We start from the raw sequence: 25,992 nt of genomic DNA, 5'->3' as shown, positions 1-25,992 counted from the left end.
GATTGAAAACTCATAAAAGACGCCGCAAAACGCATGCTTTTAGCTTTTCCAAACGCAAGCTCTGATGTGGAAGAACCTTTAGGGAGCGCTTAAAATCGCTAGCGATTCCCTATATGCTCTGCCAATGTAAATAAATGTAACAAATTCCACAGTTGCCATTAGCAAAATCGCAATCGCAGGACATGCAGCATTTTGGGAGCGTTTGTGCTTCAATGTAAAGTATTGAAGCTCTGGCAAATCACTCATAAATTGCTACACATAGCGATGTGTGTGATTTTTAAATTACTGCACACTGTAAAAGAAAATTTAAAATAACTTGAAAGGACCAATCAGAATTAAAATTGCTACACAATCGCTGGCAAAAAGCTTACACTTTTTAAAATCGCTACCAAAATCGCCAGAAAACGCTCATGAAATCGCTTACAAAATGCCAATTAAAAACACTGGCGATTTTTGTGTTCTGGGTTCCAGGCCCTAGGGCGATTGCGCTCCACTTGCCGATATCCAGTGATTGTCAAAGTGCTAATACAGTGTCATCCTATGAGGGTGTTATCACAGCACCATTTCGATTTTTAGAAGTTCAAAATTGTGCTGCATGTACCCCCTTTTTTTTTTTTTTTTTTTCTTCTTTTGCTAGGCGCTTAGCTGTTGTGTTTTGCAGTGTGAACTAAGCCTAAAGGCCATTACACATGCTAGTGTTCTCTGTTGAAGCAACTGGTCAGGGCTGCATCTACCAGGAATTTACTGTGTTCAGCTCCTCTTGGCTGAGTGCATTGTTACCTTTCTGCTGGAACCTAGTTTTTGTACTGCACTGTGCTCCCTCCATAGCAACAAACCTATCATGAGGCTGTAGCCTAGCAATGCGAAGGTTTAGATACTTACCTTGGTCCCATCTCCTCCTTGCCCCTATCATTGCTGCGCATGTTCCCACTGACCTTATCCGACAAGAGCTTGATGTTTGCGTGTCCGCGCTCCCTACTGTATACAATGTGGCTATACTGGGCCGGCATGAGTATAGCCAGGCCTGCTGTGTAAGCTGCAGCTACTTGTCTTTCAGAAGAAAGCATAGAATGAATCTCCATTTCTACCAATATAATTTTGAAAACTGGATAATTGCTATGCTTTTATGTTTTTTGGAATGTGTGTGTTTTTTTTTTTTTTTTTTTTAAGTACGGTTCTGTTTTAAATGAACTGTTGTATTTTATATAGGGAGGTAGGCTTATTATGTTTTTTTTTGTTTTGTTTAGTTTTTTTCCGTTACTATAGTTGTCCAAACATACTTTTTCTGGCCTGTATTTTTAATCTGATTTGTCATCATCATACCTGTCGTGTCTTGCCAGGCTCTCACGTTTGCAGTTTTTAGAAGCTGGGCCTTCTTTAAAGGGAACCTTAACTGAATAGGGGGTAAAGAGTTTCATTTACCTAGGGCTATTACCAGCCCCCTGCAGCAGTCCTGTGCCCTTGGAACCGCTCTGGAATCCTCCGATCCCCCGCTGTCACTTAGTTTCATTTTTGACAACTCACCAGTCGGCCGGCCGCCTTGCGCATTATTGGACGCATTCCCTACTGCAATTAGCGCTGTTGCGGACCAACGCGTGCAAAAATAGGCATTGCTGCATTCCGCATTCGTAGATATGCGGCAAAGCAACAGCGCTAATTGCAGTAGGGAATGCGTTCAATAATACGCATGGCGGCCGGCCGACTGGTGAGTCGTCAAAAACGAAACTAAGTGACAGCGGGGGACCTGAGGATTCCAGAGCGGCTCTGAGGGCACAGGACTGCTGCAGGGGGCTGGTAATAGCCCCAGGTAAGTGAAACTCTTTACCCCCCGTTCAGTTAAGGTTCTCTTTAACCATAACTTTGTGAACGTCAGGCTGTATTGTACCATAGATCTGTTCCCTGGTATGATGCCACAGTCATTCCTCTGATGCAACATGTGTCGGTACACTACTCCAGTCTGTAATGAGCAGGTTAACATATCCTCAGTGGCAAATGCTCTTAATAACAAGCCGCATGCTGACTAATTTTAGTGCATAATAATGCAAACTTAGTTATGCAATAATGTCATCACTTTCTGTTACAAATGATCACATCCTATGTTTCAGGCTGCTGTGAAGCAGGAACTACAATGTCATGTTTCTTTGTGTACACAAGTCTCGTTCTGTTCAAGACTTGATTAGGGACTTATTCGATTTTTTTTTTTTTTCTGTTTTGTACTTTGTAAGTTACTTAATTGTTCATTTAAATAATTTTACTGGATTACGGGAGGCAAGAGGCAGACTTGTTCAAGCTATTTTTAGTAGTTGTCTTGCACTTCTGCGTGACTAGCTATTCTCAAATACAGTGAATTACTTTGTGCCTAGTTTGTAAACTGGATCTTTATTTTATGCTTGTAGTCAATATGCTTAATATGCAACATGCATAACCAGGGCTGTGGAGTCTGAGCAATTTTGGGTACCTGGAGTCAGTGGTTTCAATAAACGTCTGGGTCGGATGATTTTTGAACCAAATTCATAGCCTTTGTAAAAAATTAGACAAAGGAGTTGGAGCAGTTTTGGGTACCTGAAGTCTGAGTCGGTAGTTTTATAAACTGAGTCGGATGATTTTTGTACAGACTCCACAGCCCTGTACATAACTCGATGTCCTGAATTGAAGGGGATATTTCCAGTATTCTATAATAGTGGCTAGCATGTGGTGATTTTATTGTTGCTGTGCTGACCTTGAAAAGTTTTTTTAGTTGTTCCTAAGTCCATAGAAATAATACCTGGTCACCCAGAATGCTCCGGGAGAACTCTGCATGATAGCCTAGGCTGTGACATCACTGGGAAGGTGGGATTCTGTACAGAGAAAGTTAATTTATACGGCACCTGGTAATTGGGACTCTGCCATAGGCCCCAATGTTAATTAATTTTTGACAATATTAATTGTGGCTATAGCGGCACCCATTGTATCATTTGTGCACCAGACTTATAACTGGTAGGATATTACATGCAGGAAGGGACTGGTTGTGTCTAGGCTTAAGGTGCGTACACACGCTGCCGAGCGGATCAGTCAAACACGGTCTTATCAGTCTGCCGACAGCTTGTACTCACATGCAACTGTTGTCAGCCCACCGGGAGGGTCCGATGGACCCGTAGTTTGAAAATGTACAGCGTGTGTATGCGCCTTTAGTGTAGCAAGAGGATTCGTTTTAAGGGGAGGGGGGGATTGGGAAAATAATTTGAGTAAATCATTAGTGGGATAATAGCAGTATTGCAAATATTCTACTAGTCGCCTCACCTGGCGGATATATGAGCTGCCTGCACAGAGCTACCAAGCTCCATCAACAGGCTTTGGAGGTCCCAGTGCTGGAATGGCGAGGTGAGTACACTTTTTTTTTTTTCTTCCCCCTCCCTTTAGGTAAACTTTAATGTTCCATAACAGAACTTAATAGCTCCAACGCGACACACCAGGCCACCCCCAACAGCCCCCCCTCCCCCTGCCTCCCCATTCACACTTTTTTTTTTTTTTCTCAGTACAAATACTTGTAAGTTTATCAAAATGTAAACTCTTGTTTTTCTTGCATGCAAAAAGCATTCTAGCTAGTTAGTTAGGGATAGCCCTGCTTAGGAGAACTCGTGGAGAAGCATGTGATCAGTTTGATCAGCTTATGCATGCTGGGGGTTCTTTTTATCTATAATATATTCCTCCTCTTCCATTTATTTCCCTGCCTGGCTGCTTATCTGAAACCATGATCCCCTGCTCACTTGTGTTTACAAGCAAGGCTGAGGTTTAAGGAGTGATGACTACCTGTGTCCTTGGGCTGCTTTGCAATAATCTTTAGAGATGGAAAACAAAATTCAATAGTGACTGGTTTTGTAGAAGGACTGCACATATGACGTGATTAGCTGTCTATACCGTTGTACAGTATCCTGTTTGTGCTGGCAGTAGCAGATGAAATGTCTATTTAGGAACAGACTGAAATCTGTAGGTGGAAAGCCATGCTGAAAGGAAATCTGCACATATGCGAGTGAATGAATAAGCTGCAGTATTTCACCCCATGCAGCCTTCTCATTTTGCTTTTATTTCCAGATAGAGGATGAAGAGGAGAGCATCGGAAAGGGATTCTGGAGAGACCTCCACCAGATCCAAGGCACTTTGCACAACTATCTCTGGAAGCAATGCTAAGAGGGCAGGACCGTTCATTCTAGGTAGGTTGCAATTCATCCATTTGATTGCATTTTAAAATGTGTGTCTCTTTCAAAGTACCTTGCCTGAGATAAAGCCTACCTGAATGACTTTTATATACAGTGATGTGAAAAACGATTTGCCCCCTTCCTAATTTCTTATTCATTTGCATGTTTGTCACACTTAAATGTTTCTGCTCATCAAAAACCGTAAACTATTAGGCCCGGTTCACACTTGCGGTGGCCCTCCGGAATCGCCGTGCCGGAGCCGCACCGCCTGCAGAACGGACGGAACGGACGCACGGCATAGCAATTAAAGCCTATGCGTCCGTTCACATGGGTCCGTTCTGCAGAACCGGAGCCGGACCGGATCCGGGCCGGATCCGGACTCCGGCCTCCGTTCCAACATGCGCTATTTTTTCATCCGGCCCCTCCGGCAGCCGTATCCGGGGCGGAGCCGGACTGCACCATCCGGCCAATACAAACAAATGGGAACCGGAGGCCGCACAACACACTGGCTGAGAAATCCGGATCTTCTACCCCACTTCCTATGCGGATTTTTGCGGCGATATTGGCTGGGGACACATGGGCAAGCATTTTGGAGTGGAGCAGCACGAGCTGGAGGTGTTGGCAGGATGTTGGCAGCATGTCGGAGGTGGAGGTGAGTGCTAAACAGCAGAGGGCCTGATTCCACAGGTCCCCCTTCTGCTGACCTCCCAGACCCCAACATATTTTTTTTTTTTTACGTATATTTTGCCAAACGGATCCGGATCGCATCCTGATTACCACCTGATGCAACCTGACCGGATCGGATCCGGATCAGAACCGCACGGTTCAGGTCATCCGGTCCGTTTGGCAAACAACCGCTAATGTGAACCGGGCAGTCAAAGATAACATAATTGAACACAAAATGCAGTTTTAAATGATGGTTTTTATTATTTAGTGAGGAAAAAAAACCTCAACCTACATGGCCCTGTGTGAAAAAGAAATTGCCCCCTGAACCTAATAACTGGTTGGGCCACCCTTAGCAGCAATAACTGCAATCAAGCGTTTGCAATAACTTGCAACGAGTCTTTTACAGCGCTCTGGAGGAATTTTGGCCCACTCATCTTTGCAGAATTGTTGTAATTCAGCTTTATTTCAGGGTTTTTTAGCATGAACCACCTTTTTAAGGTCATGCCACAACATCTCAATAGGATTCAGGTCAGGTTGACTAGGCCACTCCAAAGTCTTCATTTTGTTTTTCTTCAGCCATTCAGAGGTGGATTTGCTGGTGTGTTTTGGGTCATTGTCCTGCTGCAGCACCCAAGATCGCTTCTGCTTGAGTTGACGAACAGATGGCTGGACATTCTCCTTCAGGAGTTTTTGGTAGACAGTAGAATTCATGGTTCCATCTATCACAGCAAGCCTTCCAGGTCCTGAAGCAGCAAAACAACCCCAGACCATCACACTACCACCACCATATTTTACTGTTGGTATGATGTTCTTTTGCTGAAATGCTGTGTTACTTCTACGCCAGATGTAACGGGACACGCACCTTCCAAAAAGTTCAACTTTAGTCTCGTCGGTCCACAAGTTATTTTCCCAAAAGTCTTGGCAATCATTGAGATGTTTTTTTAGCAAAATTGAGACGAGCCTTAGTGTTCTTTTTGGTTAAAAGTGGTTTGCGCCTTGGATATCTGCCATGCAGGCCGTTTTTGCCCGGTCTCTTTCTTATGGTGGAGTCGTGAACACTGACCTTAATTGAGACGAGTGAGGCCTGCAGTTCTTTAGATGTTGTCCTGGGGTCTTTTGTGGCCTCTCGGATGAGTTTTCTCTGCGCTCTTGGGGTAATTTTGGTCGACCACTCCTGGGAAGGTTCATCACTGTTCCATGTTTTTGCCATTTGTGGATAATGGCTCTCACTGTGGTTCGCTGGAGTCCCAAAGCTTTAGAAATGGCTTTATAACCTTTACCAGACTGATAGATCTCAGTTACTTTTGTTCTCATTTGTTCCTGAATTTCTTTGGATCTTGGCATGACAACTCAGGTGTGATAAACCACAGTTAAGTAATTTTTTTTTTATTTTTTTTTAACAAGGGGGGCAATCACTTTTTCACACAGGGCCATGTAGGTTTGGAGGTTTTTTTACTCACTAAATAATAAAAACCATCATTTAAAATTGCATTTTGTGTTCAATTATGTTATCTTTGACTAATAGTTAACGTTTTTTGATGAGCAGAAACATTTAAGTGTGACAAACATGCAAAAGAAAAAGAAATCAGGAAGGGGGTAAATAGTTTTTCACACCACTGTATATAATTTTTTTTTTTTTCCAATACTTTTTTTTTTTTTCTTTTTATCATTATTATTAATTTTTACTAATTCCCCCTCCCCCCCCCTCTTCCTCAGCCTATGACAGCGGATCGCTTATGTCCTTCCCAGGGGGACAGCTATGTCACATGGCTGTCCCCAGTACAGTGCTGCCATGGATCGTACAGACTAATTAGACAGCGGTTTCACGCGATTGCCGCTGGGAGGCTGATGAAGCTCAGTCATTCAAGCAGGGATGCGTGCACATCGCCTCGTGCGAGCGCCTGCAAGACCGGCCCACAGGACCTTACGCCAATTGGCGTTTGGTGGTCCTGGGGCTGCTGCTGTGGCCGGCTAGAGGTTAAATGCGGCTTTCACCTTTTATAAAGATGACCCATTGTGATCTTGCCCCCAAGATTGGTTGGGAGAAAATAGTTCTGAAACTGCTAGTCAAAAGGGTTTCTATGAAACTAAAGAGTGCTGGTTTTACTGTTGTGTGCCACTAGTCGGGTCTCGGTCTTTGTTTTTGATTTTCTCAAGAGGCAGTTTGTATACACATGCTAGGAGTGTCGCCCAGGAGGGATTGAGATTCGCTAGCCTCTAGGTTAGTGATGCGTTCTGTTGCTATGGAGGGGTTGGAGGACCACTGGAGCAGCACCCGACAATGACAGAGCAAGTGGAGAGAATAGTGCCCTAGACTGAGACAATATACCAGATAGATCACTGGCTCGTGATGGTCAGGGGCCACTGTACACACATTAGATTCTTGGCGCAGGCAGCCTCAACCGTGAACCCTAGCTAGCTATAAAATATTACATTTTTGATAGATCAGGTAAAAGATTCAGAACACCGTGATGTTGACCATTTACCTGCATTATCACTTTGCCCCAGCTTGAATTAAGCAGAAACTAAATATGCTTTGGACCACCTCTTCGAACAGCAAAGAAGCACTGTTTCTGTCTGTGGCCTCCAAACCTACCCTTTATTCAAATGTGTATTATGGATGGTATACTTTTTTTCTACTATGGTTCAAATGGCAGTGCAAGTTTTTACAAAAGCGTAGATACAGATGCTGTCTAAAGATATTGCTGTATAGCATACTATCCCGCAGTAAAGTACATAGGTAATTTTAAAGCTAGTGTTTATAAAGTAATGGCAGGGCGATGCAGCCATCAGAATTGTCATACTTGGACTGCTGGAGCTGGTTTGTGTTTACTGCAGTCCTGTCTTACCAGCAGCAAATGTCCAGTGCTGGATATCTTGCATCCTTGCACCCACTCTGTTTTATAGGTTACTACGTGCATGTTTTTTTTGTTTTTATTATATGAAACTAGTTTCCAGTAGGAATAATGTTTCTTCCTGCAGGGCCTCGATTAGGGAACTCTCCTGTGCCGAGTATTGTACAGTGCTTGGCACGCAAGGATGGCACAGATGACTTCTATCAGCTTAAGGTGAGCTTTTGGTTGTTTGTGCTTTTAAATCTTCCTGATTAATCATAATAAGGTAAACTTGGCATTTGAATACTGTCTATACCTCACTGATTCAGGGCATCCTAGGCCTAAAGATGACCTATCAACTAAATTTTAGAAGTCTGATACATTTGCTTGTCCCCACGTTACACGTGTTAGCGTTAATGTTTTATATGAATGTGTTTTCTTTCCGAGTTGGTCCATGTTGTTTGCATTGATCCGTCCTTTTAGTTAGGCTCCGTTTCTACTAGAGTGCCGTGTCAGTCTCTGAGTACCTGGCATCCATACAACTCCAAAATTCTAATCCAAATCCCCTTTGCCGCGCCAATGCATGGCATTGCTAACTCCAACACAATTTCGGGAATACTAAGCAATGGTAAATATGTAGTAACAGCTGAAAAGAAGTTTAAAGTGCCCGCTTGGAAGCCCTGAAAAGCTAAAAAAAAATTTATTTTATTTTTTTTTAATTTATTTTATACAATTCCTATGTAGCACCTCTAGGACCACATTAAGTGTCCTGGAAAATCTATATGTAGTTTGTCAACAAACCTGATTTTTATTTTCTTCTGCGTCAGATCTTGAGCCTGGAGGAAAGACCTGACAAATCTGTGGAGACGCAGGAGGAGCGGCAAGGCAAAATGCTGTTGCATACCGAGTACTCCTTATTATCTCTTCTACACAATCAGGATGGAGTAGTTCATCACCATGGTCTCTTCCAGGTAATGCAACAGTGTACCTACAGTTTATGAATGCTTAGGTAATGTTTGCTTAAAGTGTACCTCTTTGCCCTTCATACCTTATGTAAAAAAACTCTTCCTCCCCCACAGCTGTTTTTGGGAGGGATTATGTGGGGGTGTTTTTGGAGAGGGCGACACTGAGTGTGTGTGATCTCTGGCTAAGACGGGTTGTAATGGTGGAGGGGTGTTACAGGGCTTTAAAAAGGAAAAGAAAATTGCCAGAAACATAGGTGCTGTACATAATTTTTATTTTTTTTGCATAAAAAATATATTTGCATTTCAATGTTAAGTCTGCTAAGAATTTCTTAAACTAACAGCTTAAACTGCTGTTTGTAGCAGTAGAGTCTGTGCTTTATTAGGAGTACAGCTGCTCTGAGACTCTCCAGAAACCCACATACTGGTGCAGAAGATGCCAGCACCCCCTTTCAATCAAAATATTCCATGCTGCGTGTTTGATAATTTTTGTAAGATTTCGACCATAAATCAACTAAAAATGCGTTTCACATTGGAGCATCGAAAGGAAATTATTCAGTGTATAGGCACCATAAAGGATTGTAGAGATAAGTTCTTGAAAAGTTATTTAATTCTACAGTGTCCCTACAACATAAACATTAAATTACAGTAAAGGTAGCCATACACTTATTGTCATCCAATGGGGCAAAGTGATTGATTGCTTCCTGATCATACTGTATTTTGACAACATTTTAGCATTTTTGTTTTGCTTCCTGAATGCTCGGTTCATGTACAAATTATGCATTTGTTACTCTGCTTCAAGGTAAAAATATTTACATAGTGCTTATCATGATGCCCTGATTGTCTCCCACCTTGTCAGGACCGGACGTGTGAAATTGCAGAAGATCTGGATGCCAACAAGCTAGTGAGGAAGATGCGAAAACGAATATGCCTGGTGCTAGACTGTCTTTGTGCACACGATTTCAGTGACAAGACTGCTGACTTAATTAATTTACAGCATTATGTTATCAAGGAGAAGAGATTGGGTGAAAGAGAAACTGTAGTCATTTTCTATGATGTTGTGCGAGTAGTAGAAGCACTTCATAAGGTACGACTTTCATTAAATCATGCTAAGAACTTTTTGGTATTGTCTTTCTTTTTTTATACATACAGGGATGTTTGTGGCATCGGGCAGCCAGTTGAGGTTAAGCACGGATATCTAGACATTAAATCGTTGGATAGAAAGATTATGGGAGTTTTGCAATTTTCCCCACCATATAGGAAATTCAGATGAATGGATACATGAAGCAAACAGGAATGCTATGTACAGAAAAATCTAGTATTTATTTAGCGCTGTACATAGTATGTATAGTATATAGTCTTGTCCCTTGACTGTCCCTCAGAGTTTCTCACAACCCAATCCCTACCATAATCATGTCTATCAGTCTGTTTTTTTTTGTTTTTTTTTTTTAGGGGGGTGGGGGCAATTAACTAATTTGTATGTTTTTGGGATGTGGGAGGACACAGACAAAAGGGGAAACATACAAAAGCAATGCAGATAGTGCCCTGGTTGGCATATAAATACCAAGACCCAGCGCTGTATTGCTAGAGTGCCACCCACTACACCACCATCCTGCCTATAGATATACAGTGATGTGAAAAACTATTTGCCCCCTTCCTGATTTCTTATTCTTTTGCATGTTTGTCACACTTAAATGTTTCTGCTCAACAAAAACCATTAACTATTAGTCAAAGATAACATAATTGAACACAAAATGCAGTTTTAAATGATGGTTTGTATTATTTAGTGAGGAAAAAAAAACTCCAAATCTACATGGCCCTGTGTGAAAAAGTGATTGCCCCCCTTGTTAAAAAATAACTTAACTGTGGTTTATCACACCTGAGTTCAATTTCTGTAGTCACCCCCAGGCCTGATTACTGCCACACCTGTTTCAATCAAGAAATCACTTAAATAGGAGCTATCTGACACAGAGAAGTAGACCAAAAGCACCTCAAAAGCTAGACATCATGCCAAGATCCAAAGAAATTCAGGAACAAATGAGAACAAAAGTAATTGAGATCTATCAGTCTGGTAAAGGTTATAAAGTCATTTCTAAAGCTTTGGGACTCCAGCGAACCACAGTGAGAGTCATTATCCACAAATGGCAAAAACATGGAACAGTGATGAACCTTCCCAGGAGTGGCCGACCAAAATTACCCCAAGAGCGCAGAGAAAACTCATCTGAGAGGCCACAATAGAGCCCAGGACAACATCTAAAGAACTGCAGGCCTCACTTGCCTCAATTAAGGTCAGTGTTCACGACTCCACCATAAGAAAGAGACTGGGCAAAAACGGCCTGCATGGCAGATATCCAAGGCGCAAACCACTTTTAAGCAAACCGAACATTAAGACTCGTCTCAATTTTGCTAAAAAACATCTCAATGATTGCCAAGACTTTTGGGAAAATAGCTTGTGGACCGACGAGACTAAAGTTGAACTTTTTGGAAGGTGCGTGTCCCGTTACATCTGGCGTAGAAGTAACACAGCATTTCAGCAAAAGAACATCATACCAACAGTAAAATATGGTGGTGGTAGTGTGATGGTCTGGGGTTGTTTTGCTGCTTCAGGACCTGGAAGGCTTGCTGTGATAGATGGAACCATGAATTCTGCTGTCTACCAAAAAATCCTGAGGGAGAATGTCCGGCCATCTGTTCGTCAACTCAAGCTGAAGCGATCTTGGGTGCTGCAGCAGGACAATGACCCAAAACACACCAGCAAATCCACCTCGGAATGGCTGAAGGAAAAAAAAATGAAGACTTTGGAGTGGCCTAGTCAAAGTCCTGACCTGAATCCTATTGAGATGATGTTGTGGCATGACCTTAAAAAGGCGGTTCATGCTGGAAAACCCTCAAAGCTGAATTACAACAATTCTGCAAAGATGAGTGGGCCAAAATTCCTCCAGAGCGCTGTAAAAGACTCGTTGCAAGTTATTGCAAACGCTTGATTGCAGTTATTGCTGCTAAGGGTGACCCAACCAGTTATTAGGTTCAGGGGGCAATTTCTTTTTCACACAGGAGCATGTAGGTTTTGAGTTTTTGTTTCTCACTAAATAATAAAAACCATCATTTAAAACTGCTTTTTGTGTTCAATTATGTTATCTTTGACTAATAGTTAACGGTTTTTGATGAGCAGAAAAATTTAAGTGTGACAAACATGCAAAAGAATAAGAAATCAGGAAGGGGGCAAATAGTTTTTCACATCACTGTATACAGCTCGAAACATTTGGGGTATCAGAGAATTTGGTTTTATTTTCAGATGTTACTAAAAGTTAGTCTCATTCATTAAACAGTTTAAGTTTTATATTTTTGATATGTTTTGGTTTCATTCTTTAACAGCACAGTACCTCCTAGCACGGCAGCAGTGTGTGATGGAATCTTCCTCTGATTATCATATTTTTTTTTTTCCTCCCTAGAAAAATATTGTTCATAGAGACTTGAAGTTGGGTAATATGGTGCTGAACAAGAGGTAAGAGGAAAATGCTTTTAAAGAAGACATTGCTGTACATTGAGCACCATGAAATATGACATGCCAGTTAAATTCCACACTGTGCTACTTTTTGCCTCTGCAGGTTTTTTTTTTTCTTTGTTTTGTTTTATATTAAGTATAGATTGTAAGTTGGGAAGGGCTCCTCTCATAGTGTTTCGGCTGTACTTTTTCTGTCATATGATCGTGTAGCTGTATTGGTGGATGTGTCCCCAGCTGATTAACTTAGGGGTGCTCAGCAGTAGCCGCCAATTTTTACCACCAGCTGAGCAACTATAAACTCTCCCCCCCCCGCCCCCCCTCCTGCATGTGACTAAAGCCCTTCCCCTCCGCATAGGCCGCACACCCTCCTGAGTGTATAGAGCAGGCCTGGGACCTGTTTCCACACAGCTGAGGAGGAGGATCTGCCCCCCCTTATTCGATTCAGGAGAGTGGTGCAGAGGGGACACGGGAGGCTCCACCCAGCTCCCTATAATGAATGCTGGAACACATCAGCACACTTTGCACCAGGGACTGCTTGTCTGTAATCCCCTGTCATGTTACCTCTTGTCAACCTCTGTCTCCACTCATCTGCTACCTGTCACTATCGCCATCCATTGTGTACCACTACTCTCTACTGCTCTACTCTTTTCGGTATGCACTGCAGCTCGCCATCTGCTCTGTGCTGTTACTCACCATCCGCCTTGTACCATTTCTTGACATTCGCTAATTAACGCTACTTGCCATCCTCTATGTACCATTTCTCACTGTATAATGTTACTTGACATCAGCTGTATACCGTACTCGTCATCTGCTATGTACCACTACTCACCACCCGCCATTTTCCATACTCTTCTTCTGCTTTGTACCCTACGTGTTATCTGCTGTGCACCACATCTCACCATCCGCTAGGTACAACTGCTCATCCTCTATGTACCACTATCAGTCAGAGTTTTGTGTTTAGTGGACACTACCTAACTATGTGACATGCTGCCTGTTTTGTATAACCATTATTTTATGTATTATAGGAAATTTGTCTTCATATGGTTGCATAGCCTCTTTTTTTTTTTTTTTTTTTTTTTTTTTTTGTGCACCAGCAGTGGGGGGGATGTATAACACTGTCTTTGTCCCTGGGTGCTGGTAACCCCCAGCTACACCTCTGGTTTTGTACTCTGTTCAGTGCCATGGACTTGCAGTATAATTTCAGTATGTTTTAGATTACTGCATTTTGCAGATCGTCATTGGTTCTGGTTTTGAGGACCTAGATCCGCCAAGATGACCAACAACTTTTAATCTGGCTTTAGGCCCTGTTCACATATAGGTGTTTTTGTAAAATTTGAAGCGCGGGCGACTTTCAAAATCGCCCTGAACGCGCTTGTGGAATTATTCTCAGAGAGTTCATATCATCATGTTCGTTAGCTATCCGATTTGAAAAGCGGTGCTTGGGCAATTTTTTGAGGCGATTTGACTTAATGGAAGTTATAGGAAAAACGCTCACAAAATCTCTTTGGCAAGCGATTGCGTGAGGGTTTTTTTTTTTTTTTTTTTTTTTTTTTATACATTGCATTTACTTTTCCCGGATCAAAAGACGGAAGTGCTCTGCAAAAGCGCTTACAAAAATGCCCACAAAAACGAGCGAACACTCAGAAAATCGTTGGAAAAAAGCCCACCGTGGATGGACATGCGAGCCAAAAGCAATGTGAACAAGGCCTTAGAACTATACAGCATGGGTGTCTCTAAACACACGAGCTTATGGTATTAGGTGACCTTCTCCATTTAAAGCCTTTAACTGCTGAAAATAATCTAGGGTGGTTTATTGTCCAGTTCTGGAGTCTTTCAAGCAGTTATGTACTTGCATGAAAGAGACAAAATAATTCACCATGGGCATCATAAAGTGCTGACTGCAGCTAGCAGATGACCAATGCATTGTAGTATAGACCTAACATACTTCAGTGACTTTGTGCAGTATGTTTGGCTGCAGTCCACATGCATGCAATGGTTTTTTTTTTTTTTTTTTTTTTTCAAACCTTGCTATGATTATTTATCAAATATTTGTTTCATTGAAAAAAGTGCAAAACAGGGCCAAATACAGTAAACAAAAGGCAATTATTTTGTCCTCCTTTATAAACCAACTCTGTGAAGTTGTCCTTTTTATGTATGATTTGTGTTTTCTACTTGTGTTATATGTTTGAAATGCAGTGAAATAAGAGCTGTTTATGGCACTTCTGTGTGTGTTCTCCCTGTATTAGCGGGGGCTTGTGAATGAAACTACGGGCTTAATCAGGATGATTCATCTTGTAGAGTACAGCCTGTTCAGTCTAGGATAATAGCGCTTCCAGTATACATGTATAACATGCTGCCTTGTACAACACCCACGCAACACAGAATGCTTTACTAAAAGTGCATTTAGAGGATTTTATAGCCAGCTGGCTTCAGTTACAAAAATCCAGGAATGTACAGTTTTTAAAAGCTTCTGTCTGATCCCCCTTCAAGATTAATTGACAAGAAACCATCTCTGCAATGTATCCACAGCATTGTGTCTAGGTTATAGAACCGGGTCCTCCTGTACATTAACTAATAGTCCTCTTAACCGCTAAGAAGATAGATGATGCTACTCCTTTCTTTATTTTGAGCCACTGGTCCATTATGCAAGGTGCACTCCACGCACATACTAAATATTTGACAGCCAAAACTGTCGTATGAAATGCTTTTGGCTAGGCAGCCTAAAGGCGCGTACACACGCCTGATTTTTTTTTTTTTTTTCAAACAGGTTGTCAGACCTGCCCGCGGGGCAGCCGTTCTGACGACAGTTTCCCCGTGTGTGCAGTCTGTTGGCAGGCTAATCGGGCTGGTTTTGACTGATCCACTGCACTCTGTGGAAGCCCCATAGAAATATCCGTGCATTACTTTGTAGTGATCTTGTCTGTTGCGACGCAATGGACTCTGTGTGGAAAGGCCCTCAAAGACTGAGATTAATCATTCCAACTTCTTTTATGTGCAGGCCCATAGACTAGTGCTTTTTATACTTTTTGGCTATGGTTTTGTTTCCACTTGAAATCGCTAGCGTTTTTTTTTTTTTTTTTTTTTGTTTCCGCCGATAGTTTGCGATTTTGCTATGCTCTGCCGGGCATAGCAAAATCGTGGCAATACTCGCTCTGCCACGCGATCGCGTTTGTGTAAAATTGAATCGCGGTAGTGGAAATAACCTACCGCATTTCCTATTTTATTTAGCAAACCCTAGCGATTTTAAAATACATGACAGAAGGCCTTGATCTCATTAGTTGTAAAGAATAGGTTCTGGTACATACTGTGATTCATCTCTTGAGCCAGCTAAACTATTGTATCTTTTTGGTCATAGCTTTATAAGGCTTATTATTTATTTTTAGGACTCATAGAATAACAATTACCAACTTCTGCCTTGGTAAACACCTAGTGAGTGAAGATGATCTGTTAAAAGATCAGAGAGGAAGCCCAGCATATATCAGTCCTGACGTTCTTAGTGGTAAGTAACCTTGGGCGCAAATAATGTTGTATGAGACCATGTTTCCTTATTTGGAAACCTTTATAATGTTGTGCACAGCATTTCAGCACCATTATGACCAGAGAGAGTCACAGAGTTGACTTCACGTGAAGAGAGAGTCACAGTTGACTTCATGTGACTCCGATATTTCCTCTTTCCAAGCTGGAAGGAGGCAAAAAAAGAGCCATGTGGAACCATCGTAATGTTGCTGAACTGCTGTGTACAGCATTATCCAGTTTTCTGAATAAGATAACCCAGACTCAAACAACGAAATTATTAAATGTTGTAGTTTAATTAGCCTAGAAATGTACCTGAAGAGGGAGTATACTTACACTTTATGCCCTGGTTTGGGTCTTTACCTGCTCTTGGCACCAGATGCAACTTCCTGTGATTATGACTCGGAGCTGAGTTAAAGTGCCTCTCCTAACACTACAGGAACTACAATGGTTTCTTAATATGTTTGACTTCTCAAAGCGTGGTTGAACAGGGGGAAAAACAGTGGATTTTTAGTTACCTGGGACTCCTTCCAGACCCGTTGTCTTTGAGGCTCCAGTGTGCTCGGGGTTCTCTTGTTCTGTCTGTTGCCTCTAAAGTCTCCAACCCAGCTAGGTCGTGCACTACGGCATATGTTGTCCCAGATGCGTGGCTCCTTGATCTCTGTAGCTGGAGGCATTTTGCACATGCATGGCTACAAGAATCACACATGTTGAGAATGCTCCCAACTACAGCACAGCAATTGAGGAAGCGTGTGGGGCGGAAGGGTACATTTTCCATAGTGGGACTCTTTAGTGCCTCCCCCTGATTTCAGGTGTAGTAAGAAAGGCAGAAGTAGTGTGATTTACCGTAAGTAGTCCTTAGTGTTATCTGTGTTAGGCAAGTCACCACAAGCTCCTTAGCAAGGCCAAGGAGCTTCCTGGATTTTTTATATTGGGTTTTGATCTCTCAAAATTTTGGAAACTAAGGGTATGCATACACGCATGCTTTAACGTTACCAGCAGGCATTAGGACTCGATACTTCATGTAACAGTTCAGGGGCTGAATGCTGCACAGACGCTTTGCCAGCAGTGTTGCCAACCGCCTGTAAATTTACAGGCATTCCATAAATTTTGATACAAATTTAGCTGCCCGTGAATTCCGTAAGGAATTCAGCAGTGTCCGTAAGGGCGGCCAATCAGCCACCCTGTGAGCAGGAGGGGAGCAGCGCATAGAAGAGGGAGCGCTGTGGGATCAGCGGGGAAGGGGGGGGGGCCATCTCCTCCCTCCTTCCCTCACCTTAGGGCTCTCCCCTCCAGACCTAAGTGTTGTGCGGTGGCTGGCAGCGGGCGGAACTTACCTGCGTCTCGTTGCAGGCACGGGATGGATTTGCCGCTAGTCTGGTCCAGACCAGAGCAGCGGCACCAGAATTTCCGGCGTTTGGAGCGAGGCGGAGGTAAGTTCCGCCCACTGCCACTTACCTCTGTCTCGCTCCAAGCGCCGGAAGTTCTGGTGCCGCGGGTCTGGACCAGACCAGCGGCAAATCCATCCCGCGCCTGCAACGAGACCGAGGTAAGTTCCGCCCACTGCCAGCCACCGCACAACACTTAGGTCTGGAGGGGAGAGTGAGGGAAAGGGGGGCCTTCCCCGCTGTCCCCACAGCTCTCACTCTTCTCTGCGCTGCTCCTGCTGGGGGCACACCTGGCTACCTATTCTGGACACATATAACCCTGCCTACATATACCCCTGCCTACATATACTGGGCACATATACCCCTGCCTACATATACTGGGCACATATACCCCTGCCTACATATACTGGGCACATATACCCCTGCCTACATATACTGGGCACATATACCCCTGCCTACATATACTGGGCACATATACCCCTGCCTACATATACCCCTGCCTACATATACTGGGCACATATACCCCTGCCTACCTATACTGGGCACATACACCCCTGGCCACCTGTTCTGGGGGCACCTATACCGCTGGCCACCTGTTCTGGGGACACCTATACCGCTGGCCACCTGTTCTGGGGACACCTATACCGCTGGCCACCTGTTCTGGGGACACCTATACCGCTGGCCACCTGTTCTGGGGACACCCATAGACCTGGAGCAACCTATTTTTGGGGAACCACTGCCATATTATCCGTATTTTTACATGGATTTTTGGTGAAATGCTGTAAGATTACATGTATTTTGGGGGAAGGGGGGGGGGGGGGAACTATGGCAGAGCTCAAACGTCCCCAGCAGACCTCTTACTGCACTACTAAAATCATGTATATTTGGCCCCACGCCCACATTCTGTTGCGTGACCATGCCCATTTTTCGGCGCTGCGCAGGGGATTTTGTCAGTAAAAACAATCTTTTGTCAGTACATTTTTAAGTATTTGTCAGTAAAAAATAACGTAAAAGGTTGGCAACACTGTTTGCCAGTGAAGTGTATTGCTACTCCAAGACAGGGAGGAGGGCTGACAAACTACACACGACAGAGCAGGAGAAGCAAGGGAAAGAACAATGCCCTCAGAGTGATGATCTGGGGTGGTTGTTGGGGATTGGTGGATGGAGTACACATGCATAAGTAGAGATGGGAGATTTGGGGCTTTTGTACACACGCATGTACACAAGTCGATAGAGAACTAGAATCATCTAGTGTATGTACAAGGCTTAAGTGTACGTTCACACTTTACAAAGAGCATGTTATCCTAAGGCCCCGTTTACACTTAATCAGTTGGTGTGCGTTAGTATGCGTTAATACACGTTAGTACGCGTTTTTTTCCATAGCATTGCATTGGAAGAAGATTTCAGTTAAAACGTGTTAAAGGGAACCTTAACTGCCGTGGAAAAATAAATTCACTTACCTGGGGGCTTTCCCAAGCCTCCTGCAGCCGTCCTGTGCCCGCGCCGGTCCTTCGGTGCCCTCCGGTCTCCCTCCGCCGCTAAGTTTCGTTTTCGGACGACTGCCAGTCGTCCTCGGGCCACTTCCGCATTCCTCGTCGTAAACTGCAGTAAAGCGCGTCCGCATGACGCGCTTGGCGTCATGCGGACGCGCTTTACTGCAGTTTACCACGAGGAATGCGGAAGAGGCCCGAGGACGACTGGCAGTCGTCCGAAAACGAAACTTAGCGGCGGAGGGAGACCGGAGGGCACCGAAGGACCGGCGCGGGCACAGGACGGCTGCAGGAGGCTTGGGAAAGCCCCCAGGTAAGTGAATTTATTTTTCCACGGCAGTTAAGGTTCCCTTTAAGTGTGAAAGGTGCTATAGGAAAACATGGGCATTACTTTGAAAATCGGTTTTCTTTCAGTTATAACTGAGAGCAACTGATTAAGTGTAAAAGGGCCCTAACTCGGTTTATACAGTGCATTTCTAAATACACATATAAAATTATGTGCACATTGCATAGAGACATTGACGAGCCTTTGAAATAATGTGCCTTTAGAATGCTCAGTGTGAATTGCAGTGTGCGCTCATAATCACATGCAACGCAGTCTAAAGTATTCAGCCATTTCATTTGTAGGTCAGCTCAGTAAGCTTCAAAAGTCATTCTTAGAACATACCTAGATTTTACAAGGGTGTAAGCCCAGAGCTTGCATTAGATTGATTTAATTAGTAAATTGTATTATTTGAGCTTAACTTTATGCATTCATTCAGGACAAAAAATAACTTTTTTTTTTTTTCCTATTTACTTGAAGGTCGGCCTTACCGAGGAAAGCCAAGTGACATGTGGGCTCTAGGAGTGGTACTTTTCACCATGCTGTATGGCCAGTTCCCCTTCTATGACAGCATACCTCAGGAATTGTTTCGCAAAATTAAGGCAGCAGAATACTCTATACCAGAGTGAGTGATACTTTCTGGTTTAACTTACAAGTAAAAAGTCATTCAGTCAGTTGAGGCTGTTTTTCAGGATTGCAGTTTACAAGGATTATGCCAAATTCAAAATTCCTGGAACAGTCCTGCAGATCATGTGCTCTGCACTGCCTTTGCCAATCCTCCTATTGCTAGGTTGGGGTGAATGATTTGGAAAGGACTGTAGCCAGAGGATCATCTTATTGGCTAGCCATTTAGCATATTCTGTATGTCCAATGTCCTATCACAAAAAAGTGCTCTGTGTACAGCAGTATCTGTGTTTCTATTTTTTGATGTATGAAATTGAGACTCTGCCTATTTTGCATAATTTATGTTTTGAGATCCCACAGAAAGAATTGTTCTTGTAGGCTAGTAAAATGCTTAGTATAGTTTTGTTTAGCAGATATACTTTTTCTTATGAATTTTCATAACCTGTCAGCTGTGCTGGAATCAGCAATGGATCTGTTTAGTTGTCTCCCCCCTCCGGCTATAGCATACAGTTAGAGTAGGCATTGATGTCAGAAATCCCACATTTCTATCTGCTCTGCCTGTATGCGGATTAGAAGTGTCCTGTAGTATAGTGTTATTTCTAGCAGAGAATAGATATTCAATTTTGTTAAACCAGAAGGGTCAGGCTTATAAATTTGTGCAATAAAGATGTGCTTTCATCTGCTGCCTTTAGCCCAACCCCACACTGGCTATTATATTGAGTAAGCTCTGGGCTGGGGGGGGGTTAATTTTTTATTTTGGGGGGGGGGGGGGTCCGCTTGAGGGAAATTTCCCTGAGGTTATCAAAGTAATCATTTTGCATATGTAGTGAAGTCAGTTTCTCATCCATTAGTACTGAATCTAAATGGGTGTTGGACTACTGTGGCTATAGTATGTTCCTGTCTTATGGATTTGATGGCTGTGGTGGTCCGTTGCTTAGCTTTTGCATAGGCATAATTCCCTCTCCCACCACCACCAGTTGTGTTCCCAAAATGGCTTTTCTGCTCCTTATTTGCCTAACCTTAGACAACTTAATCGCTTAATGCGTCGCAAGTGAGGAGTGAAGATGGGAGGATATTGAAAGCAAAGGAAGGCCTAGGAAGAGTGAAAGCAGAGTAGTAGAATAAGGTGAGAAGCAATAGCAGGGTAATGAGCAGATATTACCTATCCAACTCCTGGAACAAGATCACTATGGTAAGTATAAAAAGGCCAGTAGTTCCAGGCGTTATGTGGATTGCCAGCTGCAGCAGTTGACAGCAGAGCACTGGGAGATATCTTTTGCAGCTGTGTAGGGTGCATGCAAGTTCTGTAATAAAATCTGACAGAAGTTGGTTATTAGAAGTTAGTAATGATGTGCTCAAATTGTTGGGTTTTCTGACCATTTATTCCCCCTCCTCTTTCAAGGGATGGCAGAGTGTCAGAAAACACAGTTTGTCTCATAAGAAAGTTGCTGGTTTTGGATCCTCAGCAGCGTCTCACTGCATCTGAAGTTTTGGAGTCTCTTGGAGGCATCATATCGTCATGGTTTGTTCATTTTAATTTTTTTTATTGTATTTTTTTTGTAATTGGATGGCAAGATGTTTCAGGCTGATGGCTGCTTCTATTAGCTTCTGCGACAAGGAGGGATTGTGATATGTACAATGAAGCGGTTATGTTTAGTTCTTAATGGATTTCACAAGGGTTAGAAACTGGGGTTGGAGGGGAGCTTTGTGGCTTCAATATGAAAGCACTGGCATACCCATAAACTCCCCCCCCCCCCCCCCCTTTCTAAGGTCCATCTGTTTTGGAGAACTGTTTGGACAGGATGTAGAGAAATGTCTCACAGATACAGACACAACATATTGGTGAAATTCTAACTAGCTGCCAACTTACTACACTGGCAACAGCTAAAGTAGAATTATTTCCTGGAATTGCTGTGTGCTGTGTGCAATGAGATTGGACTGTCTATGGACATTTTCTCCACCTCCTTCTTCCAGCTCTAGAACAGGACCTTTGGGCTATAGGAAAGTCAAGTTTTCATCAGAGCTGAACAGTGGTGAAGGGGTGTGTCGTTTTATACTTCAAACTATTTAAGTATCACTTTACATGTGACCACTTCTTTAGAACCTTAATTTTAAAATACAATGCTGCATTTATTTCTAATAGTACGCTCAAAATGACACTGGAAAGATGTACTGTAATAAGATCAGGAGAAGTCCATTGTGTAATAGTTAAAAGCCATTTATAAATGCATGTATCGTTTCTCCAATGAAGTCACACATGGATTTCACCAAATTAGACCCATTCCTATTATATAGTGCACAAGACAATGCATTTTGTGTGCCTTGCTCACTTCCTCAGGTTAGTTTATTTATAACGCGCCAACATATTACGCAGCGCTAAGGTTAGGGATGGATGTCTCTAGGCTAGTAAAGTAAAGCAGGAGTACTTCACTTTTTTTCATCTGGAAGATGCCTGGTAATCATCCGGAAATTGTCACGGCCTTTATTAGAGTGTGTATTGCCCCCTCGATTTGCTATAATTCTCACTTTGCACCTCCCTTTTGTAGGCAATCTATGTCTTCACTGAGTGGCCCACTGCAGGTTGTACCAGACATTGATCATGTAACCAGCCCAGAGAACTTGCAAGAGGTAAGGATATACAGAATTGGATGCTGGTAGTGAAACTTCTCTATTTGATAGTTGTTAAACTACTTTGCAGTGGCATATTGTAATATTTAAAGGACCACTATTGCAAATAAAAAAACACACACGGCATCTTGTGAATTACAGCAGTAAGAGAACAGAGGCGCCAGCAGTATAAAAGTAGATAACATTTTTAAAATTTTGCTCGGAGGAAACGGTGGACTTGCCTCCGGAAAGCAGACACGAAAGACTGTCTGAATAATTATAAACACATTTATTGAAAAGTACCCCAAAGATGCAACATGTTTCGCAGGCACATCCCGCTTTATCAGGCAATAAGGTGGGGACAAACAGAAATTCGGCAATAGAAAGTATATTCCCGAATTTTATCTACTTTTATCCTGCTGGCGCCTCTGTTCTCCTACTGCTATACCGTGTCCACCCTTGGTGGAGGGTTGACCTACCCCCTTCTTTCCGATCTACAGAGAGCGACTTCTTAAAGAGAACCCGAAGTGTGTTTAGAGAATGTTATCTGCATACAGAGGCTGGATCTGCCTATACAGCCCAGCCTCTGTTGCTATCCCAAACCCCCTAATGTCCCCCTGCACTCTGCAATCCCTCATAAATCACAGCCGTGCTGTGAGGCTGTGTTTACATCTGTAGTGTCAGTCTCAGCTGCTTCCCCGCCTCCTGCATAGCTCCGGTCCCTGCCCCCGTCCCTTCCCTCCAATCAGCAGGGAGGGAAGGGATGCAGGCGGGGACCGGAGTTCTGCAGGAGGCGGGGAGAGCAACAGACTGACACTATAAAGATAAACACAGCCAGCTCTGACAAGCTGTTTGTCAGCAGCGTGGCTGTGATTTATGAGGGATTGCAGAGTGCAGGGGGACCTTAGGGGGGTTTGGGATAGCAACAGAGGCTGGGCTGTATAGGCAGATCCAGCCTCTGTATGCAGATAATATTCTTCAAACCCACCTCGGGTTCTCTTTAAAGGCAACCTAAACTGAGAGGGATATGGAGGTTTCCTTTTAAACAATACCAGTTGCCTGGCAATCCTGCTGATCTATTTACTGCAGTAGTGGCCGAATCACAGACCTGAAACAAGCATGCAGCTAATCCAGTCTGACTTCAGTCAGAGCACCTGATCTGCATGCTTGTTCAGGGGCTGTGGCTGAAAGCATTAGAGACACAGGATCAGCAGGAGAGTCAGGCAACTGGTATTATTTTAAAAGGAAAAATCCATATCCTTCTCAGTTTAGGTTCCCTTTAACCCTGAGTGAGGACAGGTTTAATCGCCTCACCTGCCTATACAGTGGTTACCTATGTGGTAACCCATGTTTGTGAGTATACTTATCTCACTAATCATTATTTCCAATTGCTTTTGACATACTACACTATATTGGGCTCTTGGTTTCTCCATTTTTATCTTGTGAATTATGCCTCCTTTGTACCTCATGCACCCCCGTACCTTTTTGTCTCCCTGTGTCATCTTCTGTCCTCCTGTGTCCCCATGCATCCGCTTTTGTCCTCCTTGTGTCCTCTATGCCCCTTTGTGCCCCCCTTATGTCCTCCTCTGCGCCCCCTTATGTCCTCCTCTGCATGGGCACAGTACAGGGAGTACCTGACATTGCGGTGGGTTGGAGGTTAGTATTCAGGTGCATCGCTGATGGCTCACAATTCAGGTGCATCCTTGAGCGCTTATCATTGTCTGTTTTGCTTGTCTTATGAAATGTGTATACCATTTATGAATAGCAGCACGAGGAATTATGTTTTTATTGCTAGGTTAGAGGTAGGTCTTCCCCAAGGGGGTACGTCACCGCCGTGGGGAAGTCTATTAGGTCATAATTTGTGCACTAATTATCACTGAAGCTAACACCCCCCCTTGGTCTATAGTGATGCAGGGTGTGTAATATAGTCCAGTTTCTGGAGCTCTGCCCACTGATGCAGCTTAATCACTAATCCCCCTCCCTCTCTTTGCCTGCAGTGTATGCTGGGTGTGTAATTTAGTCCAGTTTCTGGAGCTCTGCTCACCATTGCAGTTAAACCATTCAGGTATGAGGTTGTTTGAAAGCGCTGCCATGTCTCCCACTGTGCAAAATTAAATGGAGGTTAGTATTGGCAGGTGTTCACAAGTCAGTAACTCCCTGCATTTGGACTATAAGATGCAGTGACTTTTTCCCCCTTTTGGGGGAGAAAAAGTGAGTCTTATAGTCCAAAAGACAGTAATGTATTGCTCTTGTTACTCTGGAGTAAATATACTACTTTGCATGTATTGTAATTTCTACACATTTTTAAGTGGTCACTTTAACTTTTAAGATGCAAGGTGCATGTTTTTTTTTGTCTTGTTTCTTGTTTCTTGACCAGTTTCTCTTTTCAGACAAAGGTGACAGAAGAGTCATCGCAATATGAGTTTGAAAACTACATGCGACAGCAGCTGCTTCTGGCAGAGGAAAAAAACACAATCCATGAAGCCAAGAACTTCCAACAAAAACGTCACTTTGGCAGTTTCCCACCCATTAGAAGGTTGGGGTATGATGCTCAGCCAGTGAGCCCTTTGGACGCTGCTATACTGGCTCAGCGATACCTTTCTCCACCTCACTTGACTCTCTCCAATTCCCACTAACTCATTCTAATCCTAAATGCGTCATTGCTTCTTGAATCATGCGGGTGGGGGAACCCCTTTCAGCTGTGAAAGGTTTATATGGTGCTAGATTTTTATTTTTTTTTCCCTCCATCCCACTCTTGTTTTTTACCCCTTTTACTAAGATCCTGTCTAAAAATAGCTTTGCACATAAGCCCTAATAGTGTCCTTTCTGTTATCATATAGCAATACAATTCCAGCACAAATAAATTTGAGCTGATGTAGCATTTATTTTTGAGCAGGATGTACATTTGGATGCCCTTAGCTGCAGGCATAGCAAACAAGGCACGGCAGCATTAATTTTTTTTGTTATCCCCTCTTTCCTTTTAATTGCATTGTTTTACCTATCAGCTTCTTTTTAATATACATATATATAGCTCTATACATAGACATTAAATCTACCTCTTTTTTGTAGCAAGTTCCACGGAGTGGAGACACACGGCATTTAGAAGGAGTCTGCTGTGCAACAGATTTATCTTTTATTTGCTATTTGTTCATAGATCGTTCCCCTTCTGACTGATCGGGAGTCATAGCCTAGATATCGTGTACATATATAAATATATATATAATATATATCCTTATATAGAGATATATATTTGATATTGAATATCTGCTGGATTGCAATATCTGTGTAGAAAGAATAAGCTGTGTTATAACCATCAGGCTTATAACAACCCATATCCCCTGTTCTGTCATCTGACCTGTGTTTTACCATGTTTGATCTCAGTTTTTTCCTATTTATTAGAATGCTTTTTTTTTTTTTTATACCAAATCCCCCAGGATCCTTTACAAAGCACAGAATGGTGCACTTTCACTGTTTTGTGTTACACTGTGACATTGAATTACAAAGATGATTAAAAGATATGCCTCTTTGAATCTACCTGTAAATACTTGCATCTGTTCATCCAGGCAAAGGAATAGTGTACAGCGCGTTATAACGTATGACATCCACTCACTTCTCATTGTGCTGAGATGCGATTGGTCATATTACTGCTAACAGTTGCTCTTAGAGCCGTGTTATTAAATAAAGGCCATATTTGCATCTTTTTTTTTTTGTTCTGTATTTTTGTGATATAGTGTATTTGTTAATACAAAAATTCTTAGGATTCTCAAGATGTTCTGATCAGAGATTTTGCTACACACTGATCTAATGCCCTGAGCAACCCCTTCCATCCTCTTCTTTTAGTTGTAAATAAATGTCCTACTTGCTAAAATTGAGTGAGTCTTCGGCAAGTTGGGAGTGGGACTTCTG

General features: G+C 42.9%; 1 protein-coding gene across 3 annotated transcripts in view; it reads left to right on the top strand.

The window, feature by feature from the left end:
• STK40 (serine/threonine kinase 40) overlaps window positions 1–25,787 on the top strand; it is a 33,454-nt gene extending 7,667 nt beyond the window's left edge. The window contains exons 2-11 of one of the 3 annotated variants that reach the window (XM_068265446.1): window positions 4,072–4,190; window positions 7,824–7,909; window positions 8,503–8,646; window positions 9,497–9,724; window positions 12,090–12,142; window positions 15,526–15,641; window positions 19,336–19,480; window positions 20,882–21,001; window positions 22,026–22,107; window positions 24,477–25,787. In XM_068265446.1, the coding sequence (XP_068121547.1) occupies window positions 4,079–4,190; window positions 7,824–7,909; window positions 8,503–8,646; window positions 9,497–9,724; window positions 12,090–12,142; window positions 15,526–15,641; window positions 19,336–19,480; window positions 20,882–21,001; window positions 22,026–22,107; window positions 24,477–24,722 (1,332 nt within the window). In that variant the 5' untranslated portion in view covers window positions 4,072–4,078 and the 3' untranslated portion in view covers window positions 24,723–25,787. Of the gene's footprint in view, window positions 1–4,071; window positions 4,191–7,823; window positions 7,910–8,502; window positions 8,647–9,496; window positions 9,725–12,089; window positions 12,143–15,525; window positions 15,642–19,335; window positions 19,481–20,881; window positions 21,002–22,025; window positions 22,108–24,463 lie in introns of those variants that run through there. The other 2 variants (XM_068265447.1, XM_068265448.1) reach the window with 2 other exon arrangements.
• Window positions 25,788–25,992: the final 205 nt, after the last annotated feature.

Source organism: Hyperolius riggenbachi, chromosome 2 (genome assembly GCF_040937935.1).
Source record: "Hyperolius riggenbachi isolate aHypRig1 chromosome 2, aHypRig1.pri, whole genome shotgun sequence".
Taxonomy (NCBI): Eukaryota; Metazoa; Chordata; class Amphibia; order Anura; family Hyperoliidae; genus Hyperolius; species Hyperolius riggenbachi.
The sequence above is the reverse complement of the archived record's forward strand: the minus strand, read 5'-3'. Positions and strand labels throughout refer to the sequence as shown.